The sequence below is a fragment of the Fringilla coelebs genome (genome assembly GCF_963513975.1).
Source record: "Fringilla coelebs genome assembly, chromosome: 2".
NCBI lineage: Eukaryota > Metazoa > Chordata > Aves > Passeriformes > Fringillidae > Fringilla > Fringilla coelebs.
In genome coordinates, this window is record NC_140029.1 from 5,434,982 (window position 1) to 5,452,501 (window position 17,520).

General features: G+C 50.7%; 1 protein-coding gene across 1 annotated transcript in view; it reads right to left on the reverse strand.

Annotated features, from left to right (window-relative positions):
* Window positions 1-1,085: 1,085 nt before the first annotated feature.
* Window positions 1,086-17,520, reverse strand: part of LOC311166395 (cystathionine beta-synthase-like) — a gene marked incomplete at its 5' end in the record, with an annotated part of 33,287 nt that continues 16,852 nt past the window's right edge. The window contains 13 exons of the mRNA XM_084226341.1: window positions 1,086-1,232; window positions 3,014-3,098; window positions 3,439-3,547; window positions 4,089-4,223; window positions 5,391-5,462; window positions 5,984-6,089; window positions 7,638-7,722; window positions 9,578-9,703; window positions 11,691-11,782; window positions 13,270-13,339; window positions 14,371-14,502; window positions 15,671-15,750; window positions 16,774-16,908. Of these exons, the coding sequence (XP_084082467.1) occupies window positions 1,135-1,232; window positions 3,014-3,098; window positions 3,439-3,547; window positions 4,089-4,223; window positions 5,391-5,462; window positions 5,984-6,089; window positions 7,638-7,722; window positions 9,578-9,703; window positions 11,691-11,782; window positions 13,270-13,339; window positions 14,371-14,502; window positions 15,671-15,750; window positions 16,774-16,908 (1,325 nt within the window). The 3' untranslated portion in view covers window positions 1,086-1,134. The remainder of the gene's footprint in view (window positions 1,233-3,013; window positions 3,099-3,438; window positions 3,548-4,088; window positions 4,224-5,390; window positions 5,463-5,983; window positions 6,090-7,637; window positions 7,723-9,577; window positions 9,704-11,690; window positions 11,783-13,269; window positions 13,340-14,370; window positions 14,503-15,670; window positions 15,751-16,773; window positions 16,909-17,520) is intronic.

The following is a 17,520-nucleotide window of genomic DNA, read 5'->3' on the forward strand; positions in this document are numbered from 1 at the left end:
TCTCCTGTTGGAACCCTGGCTGCTGAGAGTTTTGGGCTTTCTGTGCTGACAGGCACTGACCCCAAGAGAACACTGCATTGACCTGAGGCTGTGGAGAAAGCTTCCAAAATGGAATGATAGAGCTGGGATTGTGGGTGTGGAGTTTGAATAGAAATGTGTAATGTCACAGGATGGGAAACTTAGAGTTTAAGGGTTGAAAATACAATAATAGATATAAAGCAAATTGGATGTTTTAGGGCAGAGGCTGGTCCTTCTGCTTCACCTTCTTCTGCTCCTTCTTCACCTTCTTCTCCATGGGTTTGAGTGGTTTTGTGTAATTGGATTTAAAAGTCCCCATTGTGGGGCACGGGTGGTTGGTTATTGGGTTAAAAGTAAAAATAATTTATGCGTCATTTCTTAATTGGAGAGTTTATCCTTAAAAGGCCTTGTAGAGAGAGAGGCAGGGCTCCATTTTTAGTTTGTTAAAGTGCTGCAGAACTCAAGATTTGTGAGACTGTAACAGAGATAAGAACTAATAAACATCTGAGCCAGAACAAGAAATACCATCTCATGCGTTTAATCCCGAGCCTGGCAAACAGAAGTGAAGACTCCACACTCTCCTGCTGCCTTCTTGGAGGCAAACATCCCCAGGGGTGAGGGGGAATGGCTCCTGGGGGTGCCTGCAGCCTGCCTGGGTGGGCAGAGAGGGGCAGAAGGGTGAGCAGTGCCCTGACCTGCCCCCAGCCCTGCTGCTCTTGTGGCAGGAATGGCTCTGGCCCCAAGGATAACCCTCAGCAGCTGCACCACGGGCAGTGCACAGGTACCTGCAGCTGCCCAACTCACCAAAGCTCCTCCTGCTAAACTCTGGGCAGGAACAACCACCCCCTTCCCATGCTGGCCTTCCCACATTCCCTGCCCAGCCCCGGGAAGCTCCGTGTGAGCACACGTGGCTGTTAAACACAATTTCTTCAGTTATCTCCTCTTTAGTGATACTCTGGGTGGCATTTGGCAGACAAATATAACACATCACAAATTTCTCCTGGGCATTTTGAGGAAGTATTGGCTGCACTGGGCCAGAGGCTCCCTTGCCCGGGTGGTTTGGGCTCAGGGGCACACCTGGACCTGCTGGAGGAGGGGAGCAGCCGAGTTGCTCTGCTACTTCTTTTCATTCCTGCTGATAAAGATGAGGAGATCCATGGATGTGACCACACCAAGCACAGTCTGCTTCGTGGAGGAGCTGCCATTTCCGCTGACTGGAAGCACAGAAAATTCCAGCTTAGTGGCAAAAAAATAGAAAAGAACCCCACCACCCCCACCAGCCCCCTCAGCACCTTCCAGCTGTGCAGAGGCTGCTGTGCATTTATTAAAGAAAACCCCAACAGGGACAGCATCTGTCTGAGCTCTACCTCCACAGAAATGATGATGGAGCCTCAGTCAGGTCACTGTGATCACACCAGAGAGGTTTTTGCTGTAAATAACCCACCTTTCCCAGAGCAGGAAACTTAATTTCCCAGTTGTTTTTAGCCAACCTCTGTTCCAGTCCTGCTCCTATCACCACGGAACTTTTCAGAGCAAACTAATGAGATTCTCTAAAAGCAGCAGTCAAGCACTTTTCTGCTCAGTTCTCATAACATCCTACACCACCATTAATGAAACAGCACTTCAATAATTGTTTTAACTGTCTGATAAATGTTTTCTTAAATAAAAGTGAAACTAGCCACCAGAGCCCAAACACAAGATAAAATGCAAGCTCCAAAGGTGTGGGAAGAAAGTAATAAATAAGGGGGTAACTGTGACAGCATTAAACAGCAGCTCTAGAAAAGCAAGTGGGTGTTTGAAAATCAGAGCAAGAGGTGCTGCAGACAGCTGGCTGATATTTTTTGTTGATGGGTGCCATTTAATTTGCTGATACCCTTTAATTTACATCAAAATGTGATACAGAAGAGATACTCCTTATTTTATGACAACATAGCTGGGAAAGGAAACTGCCTGGCATTAATTCTGGTGACTGAATTGGAAATGTGCACCAAAGGCAGTTTTGAGTGACAGATTTTTGTTTGCAACCTGTTGTGGGAACATAGATGGGCTTGCAAAGCTTCAGAGCTGATGGGGCTTTGGGAGAACAGGCCCTGGAGAGGGAAGGTTTGGGATGTTTGGGTTTTGGAGGCCTCAGGCTGAGCAGGCAGCCCCTTGCTGGAGCCACCCACTGCTCACCTGAGGGATGCTTTGCATGCTCAGTGTGCAATCCCATCAAATCAGCCTAATTACACCCTTCAGCTCTAATTCACAAGACCTAAACGTGGCCCTTCTGACTGCTTTTCGTGTTGCTCACTTTTCCCAGCCAAGGTCAAATCTGTGCTCCTTTTGGTGTAATTGCACTGGAAAGGTGTGCCAGGTCATATGTGCTGAGCAGCACCTGCCACCACACCTTTTTTGGCTCAGAGGAGGCACAAGGGGTGATCCCTGCTGTGATTTGTCAGCAATCCTGCTGCTGCAAGTGACTCTGCTGGGTTGGCTTGTACATCAAGGGGAAGGTGGCTGTGCAGTGGATTGAGAATAAAACCAATATAACCTGCTATAATGGTGCTCCCAGGCTGGCACAGCATCCCTCCACCCAGCCATGGTCCCTGGAAGGCTCACACACAGCTGCCCCTGATGCCCTGTGCCACAGGGTTTGCTCATGCTCACCCCAGTTCTTCTCAGCTTCTCATCTTAGGTGCCTGAATTCCACCCAGGCTTTACCTGATGTGGCCAAATGCTCCTTATGACCTTGCCCCTGGGCTACAGAAGTCTACAGAGATCCCTAATTTCCCCCTTGCTATCTTTGCCCCCTGTCCCCTCATCCCTGTGGTGTCAGGAGGAGTCATGGGTGAGGAGTGGGCAGTTCCAGGGCTTTGCAGAGCAGAATCCCCTCGTGGGGCAGAGGCTCAGAGGCTGCAGCTGTACTGACACCTGCCACAATCAGCTTGAGAATTTCCCCTCTCCCCTCTCAAACACCTGTGCCAAGCAGTGGGGAGTTTCTGCAGGTACCTACACTGCATCTGCTCGTGTACAACGATGGCAAAGGGGTCGCTCTCCAGGAGGCAGGAAAGCTTCCCAAGGCTGTCCTCCAGGCTGACCTAAACAGGGCAAAATGTAACATTTAATGTTTTACTTTACCGGGCAATGGCTGAGCTCTGATTTTGGAGGGTGCTGCTTCCCCAGCTGGATGAAATCCCCTCAGTGCTTGGCTCCTGGTGTGAAAAGCTCCCATATCTGAGCCGTGCTGGCTCTGCAGGGCTTTTACAGGGGCCTGTCCTTACTTTCATCTCCAAGATGTCACCATGGCCCTCCCCACTCCTCTCTGCCTTCTCACCAACCTCTTCTCCCAGCTCCTCTCACACTCCAGGGTGCTGCTGGTGCACTTCTCCCTCTCTCCCTGTCCCCAGACATGCTGACACCACCTGGCCTCAGTGGTACCTTGGAGAACTGGTCGTAGGTGACCTTGGTGACAGGGTCTGAGAACTCCACATTTCCATCCAGCACAGAGCTCAGGGTGTTGCTGAGGGTCACCATTCCCAAAATAAGCCTGTAAGGAAACAGAGAGGTTTTCCAGAAGGTCAGACCTCAGGTAGAACACACATTTTATGTAGGGGCTGAACTGCTCTGGTTGAAGTCAGCAACTAAATTGTTGCTGCAGTCAGGGGGAGGCACCAGGTTTCTCCTCACTTGAGCAGAACAAGGAAGTCTTTGTCCTCACCAAGCTGTTGGCTTCTCAGCAGTTAAAATCTGCTGTTGCAGTCCAGGACTTAGCAGCTGAGAGAAGGAAAACCCGAGGGCTCCCCAGCTGCTTATTTGTGTGGGTTTCCCTCCAGCTCTCACTCCCCTGGGCTCCCCTTGCCTGTGCACTGATCCAGCATCTTCTGGTTTGGTGGGCACTGGACTGGGCTGTAACTGGATCTTTTATAGGAGTTTTGTTGATGAATCTTCCCAAGGAGGCAGATGATCTTTTTAAAATTATCGGAGTCCAACACAAGAGTCCCAGCTCTGAATGAGTAAATGGGACTTGAGCTTCATCATGACTGATTTTCCTGTACAAATGCCCATCTGCAGTGAGCAGAAATAGTTACCCTGACTCAGCAACAACAGGAGCTTGGTCATATCCCTTCTCCTGGAGGATCTCAATTGCCTTTTGACAGCTGACTTCTGGGAGGAGGATGAGAGGGGCCAAGAGATTCAGTTTCTGCACCTTGATGTTCCACCACCTGTTGGAAGACAAATGGCAGTGCTGAGCTGTGACTGCTGCACAGCTGTGGCCTTCAGCAGGGGGCAAGGCCAGAGGAGATGAGGGACAGCCTGTCTGCCTGAAAAGCCAGCCCCACTCCTAGAGCCAAAGCAGAAATGCCACCAGGGCCAGGTCTTGTTGAAGCCAAGCTTTCCCTACGCCCAGTGTTCATGCAGCTCCAGAGGCAGGGATGAGATCAGCACAAGGTGCTGAGCTGTCCTGAATCCAAGGAAGCTATTGAGGGCTTCACTTCAAGCTCATAAATGGGTGACCTACCAGTTTCACTCCTTTGTTCTGTATCCTTGGTCCTCACAAGGCAGCATTTGCAGCTCCTGCAGGAGAGAGCCTCTCAGAGATGCTCGTGTGACTTATGAGGGACAAGCTGAGCTGGTTTGTGGGGGAGCACAAGCAGCTCCCAAACACCTCAGCCCTGAGTCCTTGCAGAAAAGGCAGGGCAATGCTGGAGCCTGGAAGGGCCAAGAGCAACTCTAACCAGACACAAGAAGCCTTGGAAATGCATTAAGTTTTTAGGAAATATTTTACAATAACTTCTGGTAAAGGAAAAGGCGACATTAGTAATACCTGCTGTCTTTAGGGTTAGACCAAGAGCTTTTCTGTACAACTGGCATTTGCCCAGCCACACATCAACTGGCACCAGCAGTTTGCCTGTGACTCCCTGAGGGGACTCTTTCCCCATGGTGTCCAAGGGACAGCAGAGTTGGCCAACTTTTCTGGCCAGCAGCTCTGGAAGGTGAAAATTTCCTGGTTTATGCCTGAAAAGACCTGCAGAGCTGTTTGAAAGGAGGCTTGCTACAACAGGGACCCACCTCCCCAGCAACCTGATGGTCCTTTGAACATCAGATGTGGAGTAGAGAGAGGATTTCAGAGGGTTTAGGTGGCTGCCACGTGGGAGTGGATCAGCTACTTTGGGACAGCTACTTTGGCTCCTTTATAGACTTTGATTGGAGAGCTGAGAGATAACCACTCAAAAGAGAGGAGCTGACATTACAGCCTTCCCAGAGGGGTCTGGAATTTACTGTGTTTGTCCTAAACACTAAAAAGGAGCATTTTCCTTTGAAGATAATGATTTTCAGACTCAGAAAGCTGATCCCCTCAGCACAGTTTATCCCGGCAGAAGTTGTCTTACCAAGGCTTGTGCTCCTGGGCGTCATTTAGGAACCCATTTTTTGTCATCCACTGATCGTTCACAAATTTGGACCTAGAAATCACCAACAAAGAGCAAGTCTGTGAGGCTTCCAGAAGAAGTCATGCTTTGTTCCGTGCACCAGACCACAGCACTGCCCCCGGGGCTCTCATGATTCTTGCAGCTGGCTGCTCTCAGCCCCTTTTAAGGTCAACAGGAGCATGGGGTGCTCAGTAACTCTTCGAAGCACGCCAGCTATTTGCCTTCCTCACTTGAGGCATGCACGCTCAGAAAGTGCAGCTTGGCTGAGTCCTGCTCCCTGCAGTGAGTCAGAGAGGAGAGGAAATAAACCCCAAGTGTCCCAACACCCATCCCCTGGTGGCTGCCATGCTGATGTGCTGTTCCTCCCTGCTGTTTGTTTTGCTTTTCCCCTGTGAGGGAGACTCCCAGCTCTGGGCTCACTCCATGTGCCTTGCTATCAGATTTATTGGGGTGTTTCTCCAGAACCCCAAGCACCTGGGCTCAGTTGCTGTCACAGGCAGCCCTGGGAGCTCCCACCCTGGTGCTGGGAGCAGGGGAGGGAGCAGGACACTCACATGTAGTTCCGGACGGAGTCGGGCAGGATGACAACGCAGCGCTGGCCCTCCCGCAGGTCCCTGGCAGCTCTCACAGCCACAGACATGGCACTGCCCGAGCTGCCACCTGCAGGGGCACCAAGGGGAGGGAGACAAGGGTCAGGGCTGCCCAGGGCCACTGTCCTGCAGTGGGAAGCACAGGCTGCCCCAGATAAGGGTGCAGAGGTGGAGCCTCGTGGGAGGGTGGCTTGGGACACTGGGCTGGGAGGACAATCAACCCCAAAGCCTTGTAGGCTTTAGGGCCAGGCAGAGGTAGGGACTGATGGGACGGGCTCATATGGTGGCTCTTGGGCTTTGGAGAGGCAGACTGAAAGTCACCTCATGGACTTCAGGAACCATTTCTTGTGGGCAGACCAAGGTCTGAGAGGTGCCATGCAGGGACATTCAGAACACGCTGCCCACACCATACCCTCCCTTCCCATGGGCAGAAGATCACGCCAGTTCTGGAGCTTCTGGCTGACATACTTGGCAGCCAAAGACTGGCTTTAAAAGCACTGTAAAGACTCAAAAAAAAAAACAACCCATAAACATTTCATTCATGCTTGGAATACCAGGCCAACATGATGGGAAGGCTTGAATGCTCCCCGTGTCTGTGTGCACGCATGTGGTTTGCTGCACGTAGGGAAAGCAGCTCCCTGCTTTACGGAGGCAATTCCTCCACCACCAGTCTGAGTACTGGAAGTCAAACACATTCCACTATCTGTGTGCCAATTACACCCTGCATTCAAGGCAGCACGTATTTTACAGCAGGTTAATTATCCCTGGGTCACATTTTTCAAACAAACGAGGAACGGCCCTGAAAAATGCAGCTCAGGGAACATGAAGCTGTTCACAAATTATGGTTGAGTTCAAACAAGTGGTTTCTGTTGAAACACAGTGGCTCCGTGCCTGCTAGGTTAAATCAACATTTAAGTGTTTCATTACACATATATAGCTGATCTTTTCCAAAACTCCCTGGATAGGAGAGCTCAGGGCTTTTATCAGCTAGGTAGTGTCTGCTCCTGGATGCAAACTTGTGTCTGTTTGCTTGGTGTCAGGGAAGGCTGAAAACAAGGCTGATGCTCTGTGGAGGCTCTCAGGGTACAGGCAGGGTCTGTCTGACAGCACCTGTTCATTTTGGGAAGCCAGTGGGATCACTTACAGCTTGTTGGCACGGGGAGAAATACTCAGTAAGAACATCTCACACTTTCTTTGCTTTCAGACCTTGCTGGTCCAAAGCTGGCACCTCTGGTGTGGCAGTGACACCGAGCACGGCCTCACAGAGCTGCTGGCAGAGCTCACCTGTCCTGCCCTGAGCCCCACTAATCCTCCCTTCAGCCTCTGTAACTCTACACTGCCCCAAGATCCAGTTCCACTGCAAAAGTGCTCCAGTAAGGAGAGAATTATTCCTTCTATAATTACTGTGGCTGATGAGTCAGAGCCCCGACCAGACTGAGGGACACACCTCTGGAGTCTGCAGTGACCTCTGCGCTGCCCGAGGCTCAGCCTTCCAGCCCTGCTGAGCCAGCAGACACAAAATGCAGAGGGCACCTCCTCTGGGGAGTTTTGGTCCCAAAAGGATGAGGTTCAGAAGGTTTGTTAAGAGGACAGACTGTTGTGGCTGCACTGTGCTTACCACACAACAGCCCCTCCTCTCTGATCAGCCGGCGGGACATGAGGAACGAGTCTCTGTCATTGCTTTTGTACCACTGATCCACCACCTGGAAGGAAAGCAAGGAGGATGAGTCTTGGAAATGTCATTTCAGGCTGCCCTGACCCTCTGAGGTGCACCATGGTGCTGGTGCACACAACATCTGGCAGTTCTGAGCTGCCTTCCACACTTGCTGAAAGCATTTGTCAGAACATCCATGGTCTGGAGTTCTTGCTTGCAGACATCCACACCTTTCCAGCACCCTTTCCTTGGAGAGTTAGGGATGCCTGACAGGTCCATAGTTAGGATATGGAAGGGCAGTTATGATGTCCCAGGCCAGGGTACATTAATGATTCAGAATTTGCCAAAATGAGATCCAGCTACAAGAATCAGTCTGGATTATGAAGGTGACAGCTCTAGAGCCAGGTGATGTAGTTAACACCTGGAAGCAGAAAGAACCACAGGTCTGAGGCTGTGAGGGACCTTTCTAGAATGAGGCCAGGACAACACAGGGAGCCTGTGTTAGGGATTTAAAGCTCTGTGGCAGCTGATACACTGAGAGGGAACTTGACGAGAGCTGCAAGGTTCATGATCTGTTGTCTTGCTTGGATCTTGTCGTCCAGCCTGTGCATGGTGCAGGATTTCTGCTCTCTGTGTGTGGTGCCTGAGGCAGAGAAGGCTCAGGAGAGAGCAGGTGATGAGGAGCAGCCCCAGCACAGACATCTGTGTGATCACAGCCAAAGGGGCACACCTGAACAACGGTGAGGCTGAGCAGAGGACACTCACACCATGTTAAATGCCTGCTTTTCACCTCTATCTGCCTTCTCCTTGTGGGTCTGTGCCACATTTGGTATGGGAGGAATTTAGGGAAGTGAGGCAAATGCTTTTTGTGTAACTGACAGTTTGTTGAGCTACTGAGAAGCTGGATATGCCTCTGTGAAAGACACATGTGTTTTATCTCTTGGAAAAGTGGAAAAGTCTCTATAACCTTAACAAGAGAGACTTCTCTCCCTAAGTGAGCTGAAGAAAGACTATTTTAAAGGTAGTAAACTGACTGGAAATTTTAGGATTTCTTTTTTTACATTATCAGTGAGAAAGAAAAGGCTGTGGGGGGACAAGAAGTGCTCTGAAGGATTTGTTTTGATTCTTGCTACTTTTTTTTTCTTTTAATTACTTTTAATAAAATTTTCTTTATACCCTTTTAAAATTTTGAACCTGCTTTGCCTATCTCACAGCAGGAAGTAAATACATTAGTGATTGACCAGCACCAAAACCTACCACACTCTCTGGTGCATTGGCCGGAAGATTTTGAATTTGAGGAAATCTTAAATTAACAAACCATAAGTCAGTTGTAATCAGAGTTACTCAAAAAGTAAGTGGGTGTCCCAATCCCCCCACAACAGCTTGTTCTGCGCTAGGAAGATACATCAGGGCCACCACACCTCTGGCCTTGGGAGCAGGCTGGATGGCAAGGCAGAGAGCAGGCAGAGGCCCCTCCTCAGAGTGTCACCACATTTCTCTTCACAGAGAAAAGCAAGGCACATCTCCCCAAGAATATTTCTGGGTTTCATACTCTCTGAACCTCAGAGAAGGGAAGGACAATTCTTTTCTCATTTGCTGTGCCTGCGTTTGTGCCAAAGCAGAATGCAGTATGGAGATGTTTACCCAGTGATGGTGTTTTGTTTCCTTGGCCTGCCAGGGCCAGGTGTGTGTGTGGGGGGACTGTGGGCTGACAGCCACAAGATTCTGGGCAGTGGAGTGTTTGGCAGATTCAGTTTAGATGTAATGCAATATAGTGTAATATAATATAGAATAATATAGTATAATAAAGCAATTAATTAGTCTTCTGATATCAGTGGAGTCCTTCTCATAATTTCTCCCTACCATGGGGGTTTGACCTGCCTCAATATCCCAAGGTTACTCACAGATCTGTCCAGGACAGTGGGGATGAAGTCGTGCCCAATGCCCTCCACCTCAATGGTTGTGGTGCTGCTCTTGTTCATCTCGCTGGGCAGGGCCACGATGGAGCCATCAGGGTCCACACCAATGATCTGGGAGGGAAAGGCATTTTGTCAAACCAAGATGGGAATTCAGAAACAGCCAAACACAAAACTCAAAGGAAAAGTTACCCCCACACTTATGTTATAGATAGATAATGAGATGATTTGCTCTCACAATTAAAAGATAACATGTGACTATTAAGAAAAGCTTTAGTGCTGTACAGTTATGTTGTTGTGGTTTGGATGCCCTCTGTTCTCCCCATGGTTCCCTTTCCCCCCTGCACTGTGACCATCAGACAGCCTGGGCTGCCTAGCACAGCTACAAAGAAGCTGCACCTGTGTCCCTTACCTGGGGCAGTTGGGCATGGAAAAGCTTGGGGGTGCTTAGGGGTGAGCATGGCAACACCTGCCCTCCAATCCAGCCCCAAGAGAGCAGTTTGCACTGATAAATGGCACAGAGAGCTGACTGACAGACTCTGGGAGGGCCAGGGCTGGCTGATGCAGCCCCCAGGGTATAAAAGGCTGAGCATCCATCCTCAAGATGAACTGGCCATGAGGTGTGCACGAGGGGCAGCTCCCAGCACTGCAGCTTTTTCCTTCTGTAGTCCTTTGTTGTATTTTTGTCAAGCTTTAATAAACCTCTTTAAATTTTCAAAGTGAGCAGTTGTTTCTCACACTTATCAGCAATGTTTCCTTCCCCTGATATTCATTAATATTCTTAATCAGTGGCAGCATGGAGAGCTTCCAGGATAAAAGGGTGCTGCTTTCCATGTCTTCTTAAATAGATCCTAGGTAGCCTTCAGCTGTTGCAGAAGTGACTGGTGGCTTAAAATGTTATCACTCTCAAGGTGTTTGTCATCACCCCCTTGGCAGAGCCTGCCACTTCCAAAGCCCAACCCTGAGAACAGTGCCAGAGCTCCTTAATCTGCTCTAGGTGAAGCCAGCCAGTGAGCTCCAACCTGTGGAAACCTGCGGATACAGACACCCTTTCTGGGTCTAGCAGTGCTGGCTGATGCTGATTTCTGGTGATTTTCCCTGGATATTTACAGCTTTGTGTCTGGGCTGAGGTGCCTCCCTGTTAGTATGATATTTTCTGAAAAATCCTCTTTCTTTAGGATTTTCTTCTGGGAAGCTGAGAGGCCTCAAAAAAGAATGAAAACAATTATTATCTGATTGCTTAGGAATGTAGTCTAGAAACCGTTTAGCAACAAGTAAAGCATCATTGATTGGTTCCATGTGATTTTTTTTTAATTAATGACCAATCACCATCAGCTGTGTTGGAGTCAGTAATGAGTTTTTATCATTCTTGTTTAACCTTCTGATTTATCCTTTCTCTTTCTATAGTAATGTGATATGATATAATTATATAATATATATTATATAATATATAATAACATAATATTATCTAATATATATAATGATATAAGATATATTATATATATACTATATCATATAATATATATAATGATATAATATATATAATTGTACAATATATTATATTAATATATATATATTTGCTCTCTGTGTCCCCCAGAGTATCCTGCACAGGGCAAGGCACCAGGCAGGGGGAGATTTTACTGGGGCTGTGGAAACTTTGGTCTCTAAAGCACTTGGATGGGTCTAGATTAGCCTAAGCATCACCAAATTGCTTCCAACAAAAGCCAGGATTGCTGTGAACAAACAAATAAGTGCAGACAGAAACTACTTCCTCAGGTGAGCTGTGGGGTTAGGCAGGAAATGACATGCAGGGACAAGACAAGGGGGAATGCCTTTTAGCTGGAGAAGGGCAGATTTATATTGGATAATAGCAAGAAATCCCTTTTTGTGAGGGTGGTGAGGCCCTGGCACAGGTTGCCCAGAGAAGTTGTGGGTGCCCCATCCCTAGAATTGTTCAAGGCCAGCTCTAAGCAACCCAGTCTGGTGGAAGGTGCCCCTGCTGATGGCAGGAGGGTGGAATGGGACAACCCCCAATGTCCCTTCCAACCCAAACCCCTCTGTGATTCCACGAAAACCCCGGCAAACCTGCCTCCAGCCTTACCTTACACTCTGGGCACTTCTCCTTCAGCTTCCTGGCCACACCAGTGATGGTTCCTCCTGTGCCAGACCCAATCACCACCATGTGCACCTTGCCTGCAGACCAGGGGGCAAAGAGGTTTGCAAGGGCTCAGCACAGCCCCCAGCAGGATCTGCCCTTTATTCACAGCCCTGTGTAGGTGCAGAGCCTGTGTCTCCCAGACCCCTGTGAGCAGAGGTCAGGCAGAGGCCATGCTGGTGGCCACAGCCTGGTCCTGTGCAGAAGCTCAGATGAGCTTGCAGGACCTGAGCACAGCTGGTCCTGCTTCACTGCAGGGAGCTGAAGGTGACCTCCAGATCTCCCACTGCAGGTCTCCATGATTTCTGCATCTTTGGCATCTACTGGGCAGAGGGAACAGCTTGAAGACGTGTCAGGGCAGGTTTAGGTTGGGTATTAGGAAAAGGTTCTTCCCCCAGAGGGTGGCTGGGCACTGAACAGGCTCCCCAGGCAGTGGTCACAGCACCAGCCTGGCAGAGCTCAAGGGGTGTTTGGACAATGCTCTCAGGCACATGGTGTGACTTTTCAGGTGTCCTGGACCAGAAGTTGGACTTTGATGATCCCTGTGGGTCCTCTCCAACTCAGGATATTCTGTGGCTTAAAGGGGAGGGAATATCTCAGCACATCCACCTCTTCCAACCACAGCATATCAAAGCAAGTGACACTCATGAATATCACTAACAGGCACAACCTTCCAGCCTGTGCTGGCATCCACGGTGGAGGCAGGGCTGAGCTCTGCCCAGGCACCTGCCTCTGTCACATGCTGCCCCACTGGCATGGCTGAAATTATACAGATTTAGGGCTGGAAAGAGCAGAACTGGAGTCTGGCCTTCAAAACCTGATGCTGCAGCTGCATTGGGAAAGGGGAACATGCAAACCACAGCTGGCAGCCAGCTGAAGCAAACCCTGACACTGTAGAGGAGGCAAGGCTGGGACTCTTGTTGCCATTGTTACCTGACTGCTTTACAGCTCTGATAACTGCTCTCCAGTTAAAACACCCAAGTCCTGGTCACGCTTTACACTGCTCCCAGAACTGGCAGTAAATTTCACTTCTATCTGCACAAACATGGACTGGGATTAGCCCTTTATCCTCGCCCAGCCCTCACTTCCAATGGCATTTGTTTGGGAGGTTTCAGTCTGTTTTGATTTGCAAATGAGAGTGCTGGATCAGATGCAGCCTTGCCATGCCCTGGTGGATTTATATTCCCCTCCCAAGTCTTGTGGGACCTCTTGCCTTCCCAGCTGGCAGGTCACTGTGGCCACCAAGAGACGTGTTCTGTCTCCTTTAGGTTCAACCTGAGTTCCTTAAGCCTCTGGTGTCCTCCCCCAGGTTTTGCAATGGGAGGGGAGAGCTGGGAAGCCCTGCAGGCTGAGGTGGATCCGGGGTGGATTAGGAGAGGTTGCTACACTCTGTGTGTCAGTGTTATTAAGATAATACTGCCTGCCCCCTCCAGAGGCCCTTTGGGCTGTTTCTAGACATTCAGGTCAATAAATGATGTAAATGAAGCCTCTCAGACAGGGTTGCAGCCCTGTGCACAGACAGTACCTTCACACTGTTCCAGGATCTCCTCGGCCGTGGTGTCGTAGTGAGCCAGGGGGTTGCTGGGGTTTCTGTACTGTTTATTCCAGCAGAGAACAGCAGGGGTTACCGTGAGAAGAGCAGGTCAAATACCAAACCAACAACAGCTCCTGACAGAGCTGTACCCAAAGCATGCAGCTGCCCCCTCCTCTCCCTGCCCAGGGGGAAACCCACCCCACCAGGACAGGTCACAGGTTCCTCCTGTTTGGCCCTTTGGCACAGATTTCCAAGCCCACCTGGGAGGTTAAGCGTGCCCACAAACCCTCACTGTCCAGCACATGGTGCCCCTTAGGTGTGGGGATGATTCAGAGGCTGGGAACTGTGGGTGTGAGAAGCTGTCCTTATGATCAGTCAGCACAGATTGGCACAGATTTCCAAGCCCACTTGGGTTTTTTCCACACTGGGAGGTTAAATATGCCCACGAACCTCCACTCTCCAGCACTTGGTGCCCCTTAGGTGTGGGGTGGTTCAGATGGTTCATGCACAGAGGGATTTTGCAGCAGTGATATTTGTGCAGCCCACGTTCACACCCATGGACCAAAAAATGAGCTGAAAAGGTCATCCAGACTTTGAGCTACTTTTTTCTCAGATGGAAGGAGCTTGCCTGACTTTCCTGCACTCCAGGGGCTCCTCACTCAGGGGTCAGACCAAGTGCCCTCCTTGGTCCCAAGGGGACCAAGTTCCCTGTAGGAACCTCTGGCATGAGTCACCAGGGTTTGCCCTTTACAGCATGAGGTTTATTTTTGAGGCTGCTAGCTAGGCTTAAAAAGTGGGGTTTTTTTCAGGTCAAAGTTAAATCTAATTTGAGGAGTCCTTGGATTGTGCAAGAAAACCCAGCCTCACCCACATCCAGGCTTTGGCAGAAGTGTTGCAGGTTTGGAAGTGTCCCTTATTTTGTTTCTGTCCCCCCGAGCTTTGCAGAGGAGCGATTAAATTTCAAATGCCATAAAACACTGATGAAATCTGCCTCTGGTGCCAGTCCAAATGGAGCCCCCAAACACAGGCACACTTGGAGAGCACCCTATAATTTTTTTTGGGAAGGGGATCCAGTGGAGGGATGGCCTTTACCTGGTCCAAGATGTGAGAGTTTGGGATTTCATTTTTCAGCTTCCAGGCCACGCGGACATTGGACTCGGGGGCATCAAAGCGAGTGCACGGCGTCCTGACGATTTCAGCACCCAAGGCCTTCAGGATATCGACCTTTGGGAGGAGAAGAGGAGCTGCACACAGCTGATCCCACTCAGGGATGGTAACCTGAACCTGCAGGCTCGGGGCAGTGCCAGATGCCAGAGCAGCTTTGCATGTGGGAGACATTTATCATGTGGAGATACAATGTCCAGTTCTGGACTCTGCTGTCTCTGACAAGCTCCAGCAGCCCAGGGCCTCCTGCCTGAAGCTGGCACAGGGATTTGAGCCTGGCCTCGTGCCCTGTCCTACTTGGAGGGCAGGCTGGGGACAGGGTAGATGGAGGTGACAGTGTGCTGCTCCCTGGGGCCAGAGGAAAAGGGCAGAGGGAGCTGGACAGGGAACAGGGTCTCCTGTGTGCTAGGACTGGAGCCCCAGCATGCAAAGGGGAGTTCCAAAAGCTGGTTTTGCCCTAAGCCCCTTCTCTTCTCTCCCCAAAGACAGGGAAGGAGCAATCAGCCCTAGGGTGTCTCCTCTGGGAGATGGGGCTATCAGTGGGACAGGGGAGTGTTGGGACACCTGGAGATGAAGCCCATGGCAGCTGGAGGTGGCATCTGACCCAGACTGAGCTTGAGCGAGATTTAGGTTGAATTGTGGGTGACACTTTGGAGAAGGGCTCATTCTTGAGCCAGGTCAGGGTGCATGTCTGGCTGCACTGGCATGAGTTCAGCTGAGCTGTCTGTGAGGCTCTTGGCTCACCAGTGAGGGATTTCTGCCATCTCCAGGACTCTGTGTTCACCTGACCATCAGCTCTCGTGCAAGTGACTTGAGACACCACCCTGACAAACAGCTCAGGCAACTCTAAGTGTCTCCAGGTGAAAGAAAACCATAGTCAGGCCTAGTCAGACCTGTCAGATGTCAGAGGGGAAGTGAGCAGCACTGGCAGGGTAGCCCTGGCAGCTGCCTGCCTCTCCTGCTGTGCTTCACATGCAGCAGAGTCTGCTCTGTTCCTCTGCACCCACACACTGTGTTTGGCTTTCCCAGCTGCACTTCTGACACCAGACAGCCACCAGGCCACCACAGGCTGCTTTTTTTTCCCTCAAGAGGCAAAGTTCTGACTAGCAGCTCTGGCAGTGTGTGTGCAAGGCTCACAAGGTTCAAAGGGCTCCAGGGAGGGAGAGGCAGAGAGAGAGAGGAAGGAGATGTTCCCCATCTGTGGGGTAAAACCATAGAGAGCTCTGACCTTCTCCATGCTCATTTTCTCTGGCAGGACGATGATGCAGCGGTAACCCTTGAGTGCAGCCACCAGTGCCAGCCCAATCCCTGCGGGGTGGGGAGCACAGGCAATTGGTTGGCACCAGAATTTGGCAATTTGGCAAGAGCAACTGACATGCACCCCTTCCCATGCCCCTCTCTCCTGGATAGAACCATGGAGGGGTCACTGGGCAGCCACAGGTGAGGGCATCCTCCACGAATCCCCTGGGATGTGCTGGGAGCACCAGGGAGGGTGGGAGGATGTGCTGACAGGCAAATGGAGCTGCAGCATCACTCCTGCTCCCAGGCACTGAGAGAATGGGGAGAGCTTTTCTCCCCTCACTGAGGCTCAGCACCTTCCTGTGGTTTTGGAAACTCAGGAGAGAGGTGGTTTTGCTTCATGAGTACCTTCCCTCCCCCTCAGTTGTGGGGGGACAGACAGACAGGACCCTGCACGTCACTCCGTGGCACCACTGCTCCAGTTTCACTGGGGTGATGGATGGAGCCAGCTGCTCCCAGCTAGAGCAGGAAGATGAGGCAGCAGGAAGGAGCAGCATGTCCCTGCCAGGGGCTGCAGGGAGCCTGGTGCCATTCCAGCTGCCCCCAGGCAGGCAGGGAGCCAGGGTGATCCACGTGGGACACAGCTCTGGGGGAGCACAGACCCCCTTGGCTCTGTGTCTGGGGGTGGCTGGGGTGACACAGTGTGGTGGGATGGCAAGTGGCAGCAACAAGGGCAAAAATCACAGGAATTCTCTTTGAACCCATCAGGGGGATGGTGTCTGGAAATCTCTGAGAATTCAAAAGCTTCCTAGCCTGAAAACACCCGGGGTCACCCCAGCTCCTGATGCTGTCTGCTTTGCCACAAGGAGACCTTCCAGGCACACCTGTGTAGGTGTGGGACCCTCACAGAACCCTCAGGAATTTCATCAAGAAGGCACCTCAGCATCCCAGGAAGCCCATGGCCACCAGGAGGGGAGCTGAGGGGAGGATGGAGCCAGAGCCAACCTTGTAACTCCAAATGCAAATCCCCGCTCCTCAGAAATTCCCCCCTGCCCAGTTCCCAGGCAGAGGGAGCATCCCTACCCTTCCCACCTGTGTTTCCTGAAGTGGGTTCAATCAGGGTGTCTCCTGGTTTGATAATCCCAGCTCTCTCAGCATCCTCCACCATCCTGAGGCTGATGCGGTCCTTCACGCTGCCCCCTGCGTTGAAGTACTCACATTTTGCCACTGGAAAGGGAAACAAAGAGGAGATTCCATCAGGCACTGGCTCCCCCAGGCCTCACTGCAGTGTTAGGACACCTCTTCCTCCTCTGCAGGACTGTCCTTTGCTCAGGGGAATGCATCCACCACCTGCTTGTCTGGGATTATCCATCAGCACAGAGTCCTTCTTTCCCCCATGTTTCTTTCATCCTGGATGGGTTTGAAGTCAACCTGGACAGCCCAGGACGGGGTTAAAATCAGCTGGACATGGTCACTGCAAGGTGGGAGGTCCCACACTGGCACAACACTCCTTGAGAACTCTTCTGTGGGCAAGGGTTAGCAGCAAGGTCTCACTGTCTATCCTGGGGCATTGAGGTTTTTAACAGATATCTAAAAAGTTCCCCTCTTGCAGGGGTGATCTGTCGTCCTGACTGAGTGCCATAAAAAAATCCCAAACAATAGAAAAAACATTTTAAGTGTCAGGCCAAATTACAGTTTTTTTCACTGAGCTAGCAACAAACCAAGTAACTTTCCAAGGCACGTTCAGATTGCAAGGCACATCTCAGTCCTCACTGGGGCCTCCACACCCACAGCATTCTTCTTACCAAGCCTTTGATGAACATCTGCAACTGAGCTGGT